The sequence below is a fragment of the Ammodytes marinus genome (assembly GCF_949987685.1).
Source record: "Ammodytes marinus genome assembly, chromosome: 8".
In the NCBI taxonomy this organism is placed as follows: domain Eukaryota; kingdom Metazoa; phylum Chordata; class Actinopteri; order Uranoscopiformes; family Ammodytidae; genus Ammodytes; species Ammodytes marinus.
In genome coordinates this window covers 21058136-21071779 of record NC_137212.1, presented here as the reverse complement: position 1 = coordinate 21071779, position 13644 = coordinate 21058136, and the positions used below count along the sequence as shown (strand labels likewise).

The 13644-nt window shown below is 40.7% G+C and overlaps 1 protein-coding gene across 2 annotated transcripts in view; it reads left to right on the top strand.

Moving 5' to 3' along the window:
• Positions 1-13644, top strand: part of ddr2a (discoidin domain receptor tyrosine kinase 2a) — a 37725-nt gene that overhangs the window by 2779 nt on the left and 21302 nt on the right. For both annotated transcript variants that reach the window (XM_080032390.1, XM_080032389.1), the window contains exon 2: positions 11779-11892. In XM_080032390.1, the coding sequence (XP_079888516.1) occupies positions 11811-11892 (82 nt within the window). In that variant the 5' untranslated portion in view covers positions 11779-11810. The remainder of the gene's footprint in view (positions 1-11778; positions 11893-13644) is intronic.

The window sequence follows — 13644 nt, the reverse complement described above, 5'->3', positions numbered from 1 at the left end:
AACATCATCCCTTAAATACTGCGCTGTTGACTTTGTATCCCGCACGTGCTTGAACTCCGACCCCTCCCAAACCAGAGCCCCACTCATCACCCAACGTTAGTGGGGGATTGGGTTACTCGTATAGGCTAAAGAGGACTGCATTTGTCTCTCTGATGTCTGGGACTTGTTTGTCTCTCACTTGAGGTACAGTGTATATGCTTCCAAAAATCCTGACCAGATTTAACTCTAGTGACTGAAAAATATGCCAAACATTGTCAAACATTGTGAAATATTAACTGATGTATGAGTAGATATTAGGCTGCTGTTTTTTTTTTATCCCGGCTGCAGAGAGGGCTGCTCCAATCATGATAACCAAATATTTGTAGAAGATAGATGCATATAAGCATAACAGGGTTCGTTGTTTTGATGGATTTAAGTTGGCTGTGGTGAATGGCAGAATACAGGGCTTGCATTCTCCTATGTATTTCCACATGTTGCCTTATCTGTCTGTCCACCTCGTCGTCTCTCAGTTCCCTCTTGTCTTCACTAATGACAGGCTGTGAGGGCAGATCTGAGGTCATGTTTCAACATCAGAAGAACCTCAGGACGCGCTGCAGGCTGCCACTGTGTACAAATGACAGCCCTGGCAATGAATGAGTTGTCACACACTGCTGACATATCAGGCTGCATGGACCACATTGGCCTTTTTATAGAACTGTTACTATCGAATGCCTGTTGGAATTATATGTTATCAGTGGTGGAAAGCAATAGTAGCCTACGTTTGTTAGAGTACTGTACTTAGGTACAATTGTGAAATGATTGTACTTTACTTGAATATTGTTTTACTTATATTTTTTATTTATTTACACTTCACAACATTACACAGCCACATTTGACATTTAGTTATAGTTACTTTTCAGCTGCAGTGCCCACAGAGTGACAAAACTAGTCAGACAGTTTCAGTTCAACAAATGGTCAAATCCTCCAACATTCACAAAAAATTTAATAAATCTGACAGAATTCCAAAATCGAAAACACAAATGTGTATAGCAGAACTTTGTTTTCTTTCAAACCTACTCCATCCATCATTTCGCAAGCCTTAAGATTCATATTGGGACCCAAACTTTGAGAACCACCTTGCATAACAAAGAAAAACATAATAGAATAACAAAGGTAAAGCCCTATACTGTTTATTATAGTGGGGTGCTAAGTGATGATATTTGTTAAGTAGGTCATTCTCTATTTGTTGTTTGAGAAGTATGCAGGTGTACTTTTCCTGTTCACATTTCAGAAAGCCCTTCTGGTCTTAGTTGAACGTACAGATGCTCTGGATGTGAGCAGCATGCAGAGGTTGGACCTCTGCTTCAACGGGGGGAAATGGAAAAAAGAAAAAGAAAAAAATAACTTCTTGGCGTGGACCGGTGTTTTTCCAATCTGACAGTGAAGCTGTAAAGTTCAGGGCCTGGATATTCAATCAAAATGGATTTCCAATCAGGGATTTGAGTCTACTCGCCTTACATAACAAACAGAACCCTTGTCAGTGCACAATATCCCCATTGAACAGTTACAAGTCTTTGTTGGACCATTTGGAACGATTTTGAAGGGTAGACGGAGAACAGTGCTGCAAGTTTTGTACTAATGAAGTACGTTTTCTCACCTTGTTTCTCCCTGGTGGACCACTGAACATCAGCTGGTAGCCTTGAGGAGCACATGCACACACCACACTGCCTTAACCAGTCCATGTCCTCTGACAACTATGGTCCCACCAGATCTACAGCAGGTGAGCTGCTGCTGGAGACCTTCTAACCTAAAAAAAACATGCTATAGTGTAGAAAACAGGACCTTGCTTTATTACATTGTGTAGTAGAGAGTCATCACACTGACCTTTAGGACCCATCTTTAAAGCCACAGCTCCTGCAGAGTATTATCTATGACCTTGTAAAATGGCAAGTCAATTTATATGCAAAACAGGACATAGCCCAAAAATAGGGCACAGGGAAAAATTCCCCTGGATGGATTAAAGCAATGCAGCCCAGACTAGAGCCGTAAAAACCCCTTAGCTTCCCTGCTTTTTGTTTCATGTTACCGTAAAACTATTGTTTTTTTACGAAGCAGACCTTGTAATCCACTCGGCCAAAGAGCAGCATTTAAAATCTGCCCTGTATATCATTACATGTGCATACGTGGTGTAAGCTATTCTATAATTAAGCACGTAGACTGGAACACTTCTCCCCAGGTGTCACATCTTACCAAGACAATAGGCGATTGTTTTCCATGCAGTGTTTTCTTCCAGTAAAGAAAATCTCCTTACACGTACAATATATATGTGTGTGTGTGTGTGTGTGTGTGTGTGTGTGTGTGTGTGTGTGTGTGTGTGTGTGTGTGTGTGTGTGTGTAGACTAGCATACATGTGCGTGACGGGGGGCCTGGTTCTCCGATTTTACAGCTGCCTGTTTACATGGCCCCACCTGGGTCTGATTGGGAAATGTGATTTGGATTTCATGCATTCCCATAAAAATCAAATATATGTGATGCTATGTTACAGCCTTCAGGGGGGAAATAGGAGGATATAATAGAAAACACATGTGGGTGGTTAGCGACGAGCATAGCATATGGGCATACTGTATAGCAATTATGCCTAGCATTAAGAGTGTACTGTGCATAAACACACACACACCCTTGAATATACTGTATACACAGTGTATACAGTATATTCAAGGGTGTGTACAGTCAATTGCGAGAAGGCATCATTTCTAGGTTGCAGAAACTATAATCTTATGAACGTAAAATGTGTTGATATTATTGGACTTCCTGCTAACTTTGACTAGCTCAGTTTGTCTGTATTTTCTGAAATTATTTATTGGTTATTTAACTTATTTTGTAATCATTTTTTGGACGTTGTTTGCCTTTATTATGCAATTGAAGGATACATGAAACAATGAGGGGGAGAGAGAGTTTCAGCTGAAACTGAACGGGGGATGTTGTGGTTATATAATATGGATCTTTGCTACAAGGCTGCCAGACGTCCCACACACCAGATAAAGCAAAAGCTAAGTTTCATATGTGGCTCCTTTATGTCATTATGGCATCCATTATGGCATTTATCAAGTATTGTAAAAGTCATGGGAAGATTAAAAAAAAGCAATGCTCCAATGATCAATATTAGGATGTATTATGTTTAACACAAGATGTTTAACTTGCCACATTGTTATTAGGAAGAAATATTTTTCTCATATTTCACATTTCAATCAACATGTTTAATTTGTCATATAGTTGAACAGAAAGGATGACCTGTGCTTGAGTGTGAAAAATGTAACCATCGAAATCGCTCTTGAGCCATAGTCATTTGTGCCTCTCTCTTCTCCCGGGAATCACGAGATCCAAGCCTGTTTTTGGTAGCTGGACGGTAAAGTGTTCACTTGTTCTTGACCCTCTTAACCGCGAGTGGTTGATGCTATTCCTTTTTCAGAGGCTTGTGTAAAGCCCTGAGTTTTGACGGTGCTGCTACGTTCTGTGTGTGAATGTGTGAGAGACAGAGGCAGGGAACTGAGCCAGGTAAACACATGTGTGTTGACTTTACAGCCTTTCCCAGGGTGCAGGTCCTGGTAGTACACCAACGTTACTGTGTGCCGGGCCCTCCCATCAGAAAATAGGATTTTTGTTTTAATGTGAAGAAGAAAGCCTGGGAAAACAAAATAAAGCTGGGTGTGTTCTGCTTTCAATGTGGAGACATGGCAGTGAGATCTTACTGAATTCAACAGAGTGTTTTAAGTTCATAAGGTTATCAGCTGAGAAACCATATAAAGGGGTGGAGGTCTGTGTCTAAATTCTACTTGTACTCAGTTGTGAGAATAGTTATTTATGAGCTTTCCTGTGAGTTGCACGAATTTGGAAACCAGTTAATTTCGAATGTGTATATTCGTCCTTCAGATTAAAAAATGTAGGTGTAGTAGGCCTATCTATCTGTGTGTGTGGGTGTGTGTGTGTGTGTGTGTGTGTGTGTGTGTGTGTGTGTGTGTGTGTGTGTGTGTGTGTGTGTGTGTGTGTGTGTGTGTGTGTGTGTGTGTGTGTGTGTGCGGGTGTGTGTGTGTGTGTGTGTGTGTGTGTGTGTGGCTCTGTGGGCTTGTGGGTTTTTCTGACGGGAGAACCTGTCTACGGGGCACGGCCTTCCCCCCTCAGAAGTATGAATATAGAGTCAATAGTCCTTCTATTCAGGAACGCTCTGCTCCGAGTTGATACAATAAACTCTGCTTGCATGCCTATCAACATTTTGTGCTTATAATAACCCTGCTCTGAATGCAAACAAACGTCCAGTCAAGGTTTGTCCTTACTAGAACAGTTCATGTCTATCCAGCCTGAACGGTTTTGTGATTTAGCGTTACGTAGCCTATAGCTCACATATCTATGAATATATCTGGAGACGTACATTACACTGAGCTTGTGTAGCTTAACTGTTAGATATCGTGTTAAACGGAAAATGACATGCCTTAACTCCCACTGGTACAGCAGATACAGTCATTTGCCACCACATTTGGTAACATGTTCCACATATGGTTTGGTTTCTTTCTATATGTGCTGCTCTGGGTGAAAGTGCTGTGAACGTCTGTCAGGCTTTAAAATACTGGTAGGCTAGTTATGAAAATATTTTTTAGTATGTTTAGTATGCTCAGAAATACAATATTTATCTTCACTTAAAGCCCTGGTGGGCAAAGTTCCCCTGTCCCACGTAGGCAAGAAGATTAAACAACTAAGTCCAATGGCGGGTTGCACTATTTCAGAATTATGCCATCATTTTTAGCATTTGCATTCATCGTTGTGGATGTTCGTCGGCTATGGTGTTTGCACCAGGATGTAGACTGCAAACACATGGACATGATTTGGCATTGTTCTCTGATCACATGTGTTGGAAAGTAACAGTAATATGAACTAGCCTACTCCATGAGGGAAAACAGATCTCCATAGATTTATATTGGGTTTCGATATATAGACAATATCACAAAATCTCTGTTGAAGTTGAGTTTATATCAGATGTTTATATATGTATTAAAAAAAAGTGGCCTGGAGTTACATGTGGGACCTGATGTAAAGCTCAACTAGTGTTCTGTTATGTCCCTGTCATTCTCCATAGTGACACACTTTTATTTTATTTTTAAAATTGTTATCTGCGTCTTCTCATTGTACTACTTTATTCTATACAGGTTTGCTGTGTTAAACGAGCTCCTCTCCTTTAAAGTGCCTTATTTTACTTGCTTTGTTTGCTTTCAGATCAAGTTCATTTATGGTTCCAGTGGCCCTGACTTTGATTTATTTGGATAATAGAACTGTGTTGTGGTTCCATGAAGGTCAGCCGCTTGTTATGAAAGACGGGATATCAGAGACAGTTTAGAGGTTTTCATGTCAGGCAAAATTAAGACTTTGATTTTAGAGCCTACAACAGCCATTTGCTTTGTGAGGCTTTACGTTGAGCTAAATGCTAATGTCATAAAAAGAAGCATTCTCTCAATGACAATGCTAGCATGCTGATGTTAGGCATGGTACAATGTCATCTATGTTCACCACCTTGGTTAAGCGTGTCAGCATGCGTATATTTGTTGTGTGTACTAAACAACCAGAAACAATTCCATCTCTAGTAGTTCCAGTGTTGCTAAAAAACAGCATGTGTACTCCTGGGAAGAACAACAATGTACTTTTAATCAGTGTTAATGGCGAAACTGAATGCCTAAGACCCTCCAACAATAGTATTTGATGCAAATTAATTTTTTGTTTTTTTTTAAGATATTTTTGGCATTTTTATGCTTTATTGATAGTTGACAGAGTTGAAATGGGGCAGAGAGGGGAGTGACATGCAGAGAACGACCGCGGGCTGGAATCGAACCCGGGTATGCTGCTGGCCGAGGCCCATGGGGGGGACGCCCTACCAACTGAGCTAAGGGCGCCCCATGCAAATTCAGTTTGATTCTCTTACTATGTATGCCCAGTGGCAAGAAAGGCAGGAATTACATAATTATAGTCTCAGTACAAACCTAAGATCCTTGCAGATCTCTTAAGACAAAACCCACTTGTTACACTAAACCCTGTGTTACTTTAGTGTTGTTTTGTGGAGAATCCATCTGTATCAAAAACATTTCTCTGCCCTATTTTGAAAGCCTCTTTAAAACCTCACACACTGCACTTCTCCGTCAATGTTTCTTCCGGTGACTCTATCTGTGCCTGTTTACGTTGGAGTGCCTGGTTCGCTAGTGCGTGAGCTCAGCACTCCTAGGAGAGCAGATGTGCCCAGTCACACATTTTCGTGTTGCCTACCTGGAAGGAGACATTTTTTTTCTTTCCATAATTTCACTTCAATCAGAGAATTTCACTGACCTATGGCATATGCTCCTTGTATGCGTCCAACAGTTCAAACTTGCTGTATTATCTCTCTCTGTGTGTGCTCTGCTCTCACACACAGGTGTAGAAGGCTGAAGTGATTTAAATCTCCTGTCTTTTTCCTGCTCCGTCTCTCAGGGGCTATGTGAAAGAAAAAATTGCCACAGAAGGGTTTGTGCAGCTGGTCCTTAAGTTGCGTTCCCCTGTCTCCAATCCCTCCATCTCTTTTTGCTGTAACTGCCAATGTTTTTCCTCAAATGAAAAAAAGGAAACACAAGCTCAGAAAAATGTGCATTACTACAAAGTGTAGCGGTTGAAATTCATTTAGAAGTTTTCAAACCTACTTGAATCAATTGTGGGAATATTATGGTATATGAGACAACTTATGAAACATTGCAGAGAGAGTACAATAAAAAAAAGATGTCAACAACTTTTGAAATGTATACACGGAGCCGTTGTAATGCTACCCTTCAGATGAGTTGACAGTGCTTTCTTAAGAGTATTACAGTGTTTTTTCCCCTGCTTTCTTCTTCAGAGGAAAAGGAAAAAAATCCCAGAATAGAAAGGTAGATAGGACATGATGAAGTTTTTCCTGCTGTGTTCCTGTAAGATGAGAATGGAGAGAAGTTTCCAGAGCTGTGAACCTGTGTCAGTGTCTCTCCACCACTGCCGAGCGCTCTGATTTTTACTGCAACAGAGGCCAGTGATGGAATAACATCTGTTCAATTCAGACAGGTATGGAGAACACAGCTGGTAAACAGAGGAGGCCATAGCAATACAACTGACTCACAGGAAATCCATTTTCAACTTTTTTTTAACAATCACTAAACCATGACCACCATCTCAAAAGTATTTGGTATTGAACTATACTGCACACTCAACTCATCCATATGCCCAAAGTATAGCCTACCTTATCAACAGTGCTTTGGACAGGGCCGGCGCTAGCCAGGGGCCAGGGTGGGCCGTGCCCCCCCAGATGTGGGCTGTGCCCACCCAATCATAAAAAAAAAAAATGTTTTTTTTTTTGTTTTTTTTTTTTTTTTTAGGTGGAAGTCCAGGCCCACTATCGGACGGACCTGTTCATTCGCTGTCCAAGAAAATGTCAAATAAAATTCAGACAATTAATTAATACTAAAGAATATACCATTGACATGCATTGCTTCTAATTGTATTATTGGGTGGGCACTGGGCAGGTCAGCCTGCCTCCAAGTTACCCACCCGCTTATAGTGGTCACTGGTCAGCAGAGCCGGCCCGAGGCATAAGCGAATGAGCGGTTGCTTAGGGTCCCTACTGCCAGGGGGGCCCCCCTCAATTTTTTTTTTTAAGTTTGTGTGTTTGATATCAACATCATATTATGTAAATGTAAATTATCATACAATAAAAGTAATACAATGTTTTGGTAGATAGTTAATAGCTTAATAATTGAATCAGTTCATCTGGGAGGTAATCCGAGGTTAACTGATCACGTCACGTTCAAGTCCATGGCATGCACAGTGTGTATTGAGTTTATTTAAAAATATTTGAAAATGGGGCTGCCCTCAGTTGCCCATGCACTGTGTATACTATAGTCTATAGCCTATTTCAGCCTCGTCTGTGGAAAAAAAGATAACTGGACAACAGAGTTCTTCTGCTTCGTTCCTCTCACTGCATTTAAATTGATTCATTATATTACAGAAAAATATGTCCCGTAAAAGAAAAAGTGCACCAAGCCCATCCCAGAGGACCCTGCATAAAATTTAATTCAAATTTATATTTCTATGGAAAATCCATGTGTCTTTCTTCAATAGCTTCTAATTCATCCGACCCAGTGTCTCCAAATGATTTGTTCACACAAAATTCCTCAGATTTAGCCTCTTAATGTTCCTCTCAAAGTGCACCAGATTCATGCATTTCACTTTAAAAAGGCAAAAGAAAATCTCCCCGGGGGTCATACCCCCGGACCCCCCTAGCAGGGTCGTGACCTCGGCTGGTTACTATTTTCACCCAGCTGGACATCGGAGGCAATAGTGGAAAGACTATACATCTATATAGTGTGTATAGTATATAGCTCTGGACTACCACCATCCAGGTTGCCCAGTCCCAAAGCTTTCTCTTCAATCAGCTCAGGCTGCCTACAGTTAATACTGCGATTAAAAAAAAAGATACATTATGTAGTATATAATGTATATTATATGTTATTCATAAACATTTTGGAAAAAAAAACATCCAAGAATCAAATTTCCCACACAGCAACACTCAAAGTTTATTTGCATATTGTGTTCTACACAATTCACAGTAAAGGTGCCAAAAAGCAGACGCAGATATCTTACAAGGGCAAAAAATTCCGGCTCGCGCGCTCCGCGCGCGCTCGCATCTTCGGTCTCCCTGCCCAGTGTGCCCCCCCAAAATTTCTACAGGCCCACCCAAGTCTGACTTTCTAGAACCGGGCCTGGCTTTGGATATCATTTTTGCAGCTTAAACTGTAAAGATAGAGCAAAAAAAGAAGCTAAATATCCTGTTTAAATCATTACGGAGTCAAAACATTTTGGACAAGTCTTTTTTCCCTCCAAGTATTACACTATTTCCACACCAATTGAGCCAATTATCCACAAATAACACATCACAAGCTGACACTGTTCCGGCCTATAGGCTTTAAAAGTTGATGAAGGCATTTTCACACAGGTAAATAATACAATCGACATGGAACAGTATTGTGTATGGTACTGCAGCTAAAGCAATATTTTTTTTATTTTTGAAGAGGGTACAATACTCATCATTTAGGGTCCACCAGAAAGTCTTACACAAAAAATAAATAAGGATACAACGTTGCTAGTCTTAAACATATCCGTGCCACTTGAGGTAAAACCACACAACTATCACAAAGAAATCTCAAATTTTCTCTGATTGTAGGCAGTATTTTGTCTCAATTGAACAGGGTTTTCTTTGTTCATCTCCCACTCATCTTGTTAAGACTCAGCTGCATTTTGTCAGATTTTGTCAAGCTTGGATCTACATCCTCCAGCCTCAGTGATCAGTTGTAAAGCTCAGCTGTGCTTTGAGTTGAAGGCTAAATGTACTTTATTTACACATATAACATGTAGGCTATATGTAAGTATATGCTAACTTTTAGACTTCTTAAACTACTTTAAGAGGATGTTGCATCTTGTTATGAATTGTTGGAATAGTGGAAGTTTTGACCTTATAAAAAGTCTGAATGGCAACAGCAGTCAAGAAAATTCATCCTCTGGGATCAATGCATGTCTTTGCTTGATTTTATTGTTAATTAATCCAATATTTTGGATATAGACTCTGACCCCAATTCTGACATGTTTTGTAAACTGTTGAGCAGCAATTTGAAATGTCTTGTGATTGGCAGTAAATGGGCGAAAAACACCAGTATGGCCCTTTGAGAGTCTCCAAATGTCAAACCAAAGGCCTACCCCTATTCAGCGCAGGCAGCCTTCACATAAGTGTTCTCCAGCACATGGTAAACATTTTTTTTTTTTTTCAAATTCCAAAAGCACACAAGCCATGAGGTGTTTGTGTTTCATTAGCTATGGAAAGCCATGAGGACTTAAGCTTAGTGAAGGAGTCTCAGTGGGAATAGGCTGTAACCCGAAGCTGAAGGAAATGGAAGTAAAAAAAGCAACAGGATTATGTGTAAAGGCACAATAAAGGAGGCAAGTCAGACCCTAATAAGCGTCGCAAAATTCAGTTGGTGGAACAACAAGACAGGTTGCACGAGAATAGTCTGAGTACATTTCAATTACAGGGCTGCTTTAAAAGGTCTGCTTGAATATTTTGGCTCTTAATCCTTGGGACAGTACTTGTGTTAAAACAAACCATGGCTATCAGTGTTTTCAACAGTTTTTTTCATATTTCAAAATACATAATAATTGTAGCTAGAGGCAATGTGCAGGTCTGATGGGATTTGGGCATGAGCTCAAAGTCAACACGTCTGGATTTGTTTCCCATAGACTGCATAGAGTGCTGCATATGTGAAAAAATATATGTCAGAGGTTATGTTGAGTGTTACCCAACCACTGATGGAGATCCCCCTGTTGAATATAAGCAACGTGAGATAACGCATGGATGATATTTAAGGAATAGGGCTGTTACAGTGCAATAACATATACAGTACAGTCACTGAATGAAGGCCCTGTACTGTCTATTGGCCAGTCCAGTCACATCGAACAGAGCAGAATAGTGCAGCTCTGAGCGACATGCTGCTGATCCTACTGTTATTTCAATGAGGGAAACGTCAGGGAAAATGTTGTTCTTGGCTTTTGATGAAGACCAGGAAACGTCTGATACACACACACACACACACGCATGCACGCACGCACGCACGCACGAACACACACACACACACACACACAAACACGCAGGCACACACTAATGTCTCGCGCTGAAAGCTCTGGCAGTTTTGTTTTGTGTCATGTGTAATTGGGGTTAGATAACCCTGCATTGGTTATGTCTTTGAGTATTTACATTGGAGTTGTAGCCCCTTCCTCGGTACAAAAATGAAGATACAAAATCATTACGTAAATGGCTTAAAAATCTCAGAGTATTGGAGTGTCTCCATTAGTCATTTGCGACACAGTTCTTGTTACATAAGACTTGATTAAAATGGTGTGAACGATAAAACTAACTTAACCAAGTGGTTAACTCAGCTAACTACACTAAGCTGTTTAAGTGAAGTAGACTTATGTGGAAGCATTTGCTAATGGAGGTGAAAGCTGTTTGAGCCAACACATCCTTGTCCCATTGTAAACATTTAATAAGCAAACGGTGTATACATTTTCTCAGATCATTCTATTGATTTGCAAACTAGCATAATAACCGAAATGTGCACAGAAACCAGTTGAAACTGGATGCTTTGCTGCTCTGCTTTTGGAGCGAATGGTCAGCTGGAGGCGGCTAGTTGGCGCTGCGTCTGTCCTGCTGAAATCATGTCTGTGACTCAGTGCCTCAACGTCTCCTTCTCCTCTCTTCCCGCGTCATTTGTCCCTTCACGTATTCAGTCATCACTTGTTCCTATACAGTGGATATGCATTATGTAAAATTATCAATTAAAAAAAAAATTGCATATATTGCATATATGAACTTGGACCGTTCTGTATTATATGGCGGCCATTGAAATATCACCACAGTAAAAATGTATGAGGCCTTTATCTTATTGAGTGATAAAGAACAGAATAAATGGAAATTCCGACTCAGTGGCAATTACTGTGTCTTTTATTGAGCCAAATAGAAACATGCTTCCAATTAAACTCCCACTTTCCTCTTGTATAACCAAACAGAAGTTTGGTTCCCATGAGTACAAAGGGGGAAATAAAACAAATAAAACGCTAACACCCTGAGCTATTTCTCACTATTTCAGCCTTGCGGTCAAGCTATATGTATGACCCTGTGTTTTGTTTTTAACCTGGTGTGTCCGTCTTGTCTTTCAGATTGGAAGCCTGTCTCCGTGCATGTGTTTGGGATGAAGCACCTGTGGGATGTTCACTTCCTCCTGCTCATCCTCCTCTACCTCTTGGGAGCCGTGACATCACAGGTCAACCCAGGTCTGTGAAAAGGGCAAAACTGCATCTCCCATCATCCTCTGTGCTCTGATTTAGGGTGTCTGAATGTCTAGTCTCTGACTTCAATGAGATCATATCCAAGAGTTTGCGACTATACTATTAAACTGCTTTTGTGAGTTTTGGGAAGTGTTGTTGTTGACCGGTCCAGTCTATGACGATGCCTGATCCAGAGTTTGGATAAGTGCTGCTTTGTGGGTAGACGTGTGGTCCCCTCCTCTCTGGTTTGGCCTCTTTGATCCCAGCATGCAGGCTTTTTCTCTTACTCTTTCCCTCCACTGTATGGGTGGTTTTTGTGATGTCCATGAAAATGAAACAATAATTTTTTAACAAGAAAAATAGAGTAGTAACATTCGGTGGGCAAGAGAAGGAGTCAAATTGGATCCAAAGAGAGGTTTGTTTGGTTATTGTTGAAATTGTAGAAATACAGCTGACATTTGCCAGTAAAAACCCCGCTCTGGCTACTGTTTATGACTGGAGTCTCAAAGCGTCTGTCATCAGGCTGAGTTTTTCTCCATGGTTGAAAGGATAATGAATGGCATATGCTCAGATCTAGACAGTAAATAATGATGGTTTTGGCAGAAAGGTTCAACACGTAGTTTACAGGTCACACTGACCTCACTCAGCCAAGAAAAAAAATCACTTCGACATCCTCCCATCTTTCTACGCCACACTTCTACTTTCAAAATTAAACATTTGACATTATTTTCCACTCTGTAATTCCAAAAATCATGAGGTCAGGATGATAGGCCTATTGGTTCCCTGCTCTCAGCAGTGCTGAAGGCAAACTACAACCATTACACTTTTCAAACCAAACAAACAAAAGCTCATGCATAGGCCTTGCTATTTACTGTACTCGATTTTAAATTACAGTTGTTTTCTGTATGTGCCCATACATTGAGCCATTCCAATTTTACAGAGTGAGCTGCATAAACCCATACTCAAACACACACACACACACACATGCGCATGCACGCGCTCGCACATCAACGCAGACTCAGAGCCTGGCTGTCCCTGTTAGTCATTCATTCATCTTTGTGCCAAACCCAACAGAATAAAAGTGAGAGCAAAGAGTTTTATAAGGACATTAAAAAGAGCGAGGAAAGAAAATTGAGAAGGTGAGTGAGATAGAGATCGTAGAGAGCATTTATAAAAGCAGTGTTCAAGTAAAATAGTGTGTGCATGCTGCAGTGACTTTCATGTCTCTTTAAATATACTAAATACTTATGGTCTATGTTAATAGCGACATTCTTGAGAAGATGTGAATGAAACATTGGATGCACTAAACACATCACATTTTCTACAGAAAGTTGTACCATTTAGCATTCCGCACCAAAAACTCTGCATATTTTATGAAGCATCTTCTCGTTTAATTGGGAATTGAGTGTTTGACCCTCATGGGAGTTACTTTCTTTGCTTGTCTCTTGTACTGTGTCTTGTGTGTGCGTGTGCATGCATGTGTTTGTGTGTGTCTGTGTGTGTGTGTGTGTGTGTGCGTGTGTGTGTGTGTGTGAGAGAGAGAGAGAGAGAGAGAGTGAGTGTGTGTGTGTGTGTGTGTGTGTGTGTGTGTGTGTGTGTGTGTGTGTGTGTGTGTGTCTGTGTTTGCATGCATATACCGGCATGCACACTCACACTGTGGATCCAGCTATCCCACTGGAGTCTGTGGCTAATGCATACCAGACATTCTGACAGCAGGAAAGTCCATTGAAATAGACTCTGTCTTTCTCCCCAGCCCTT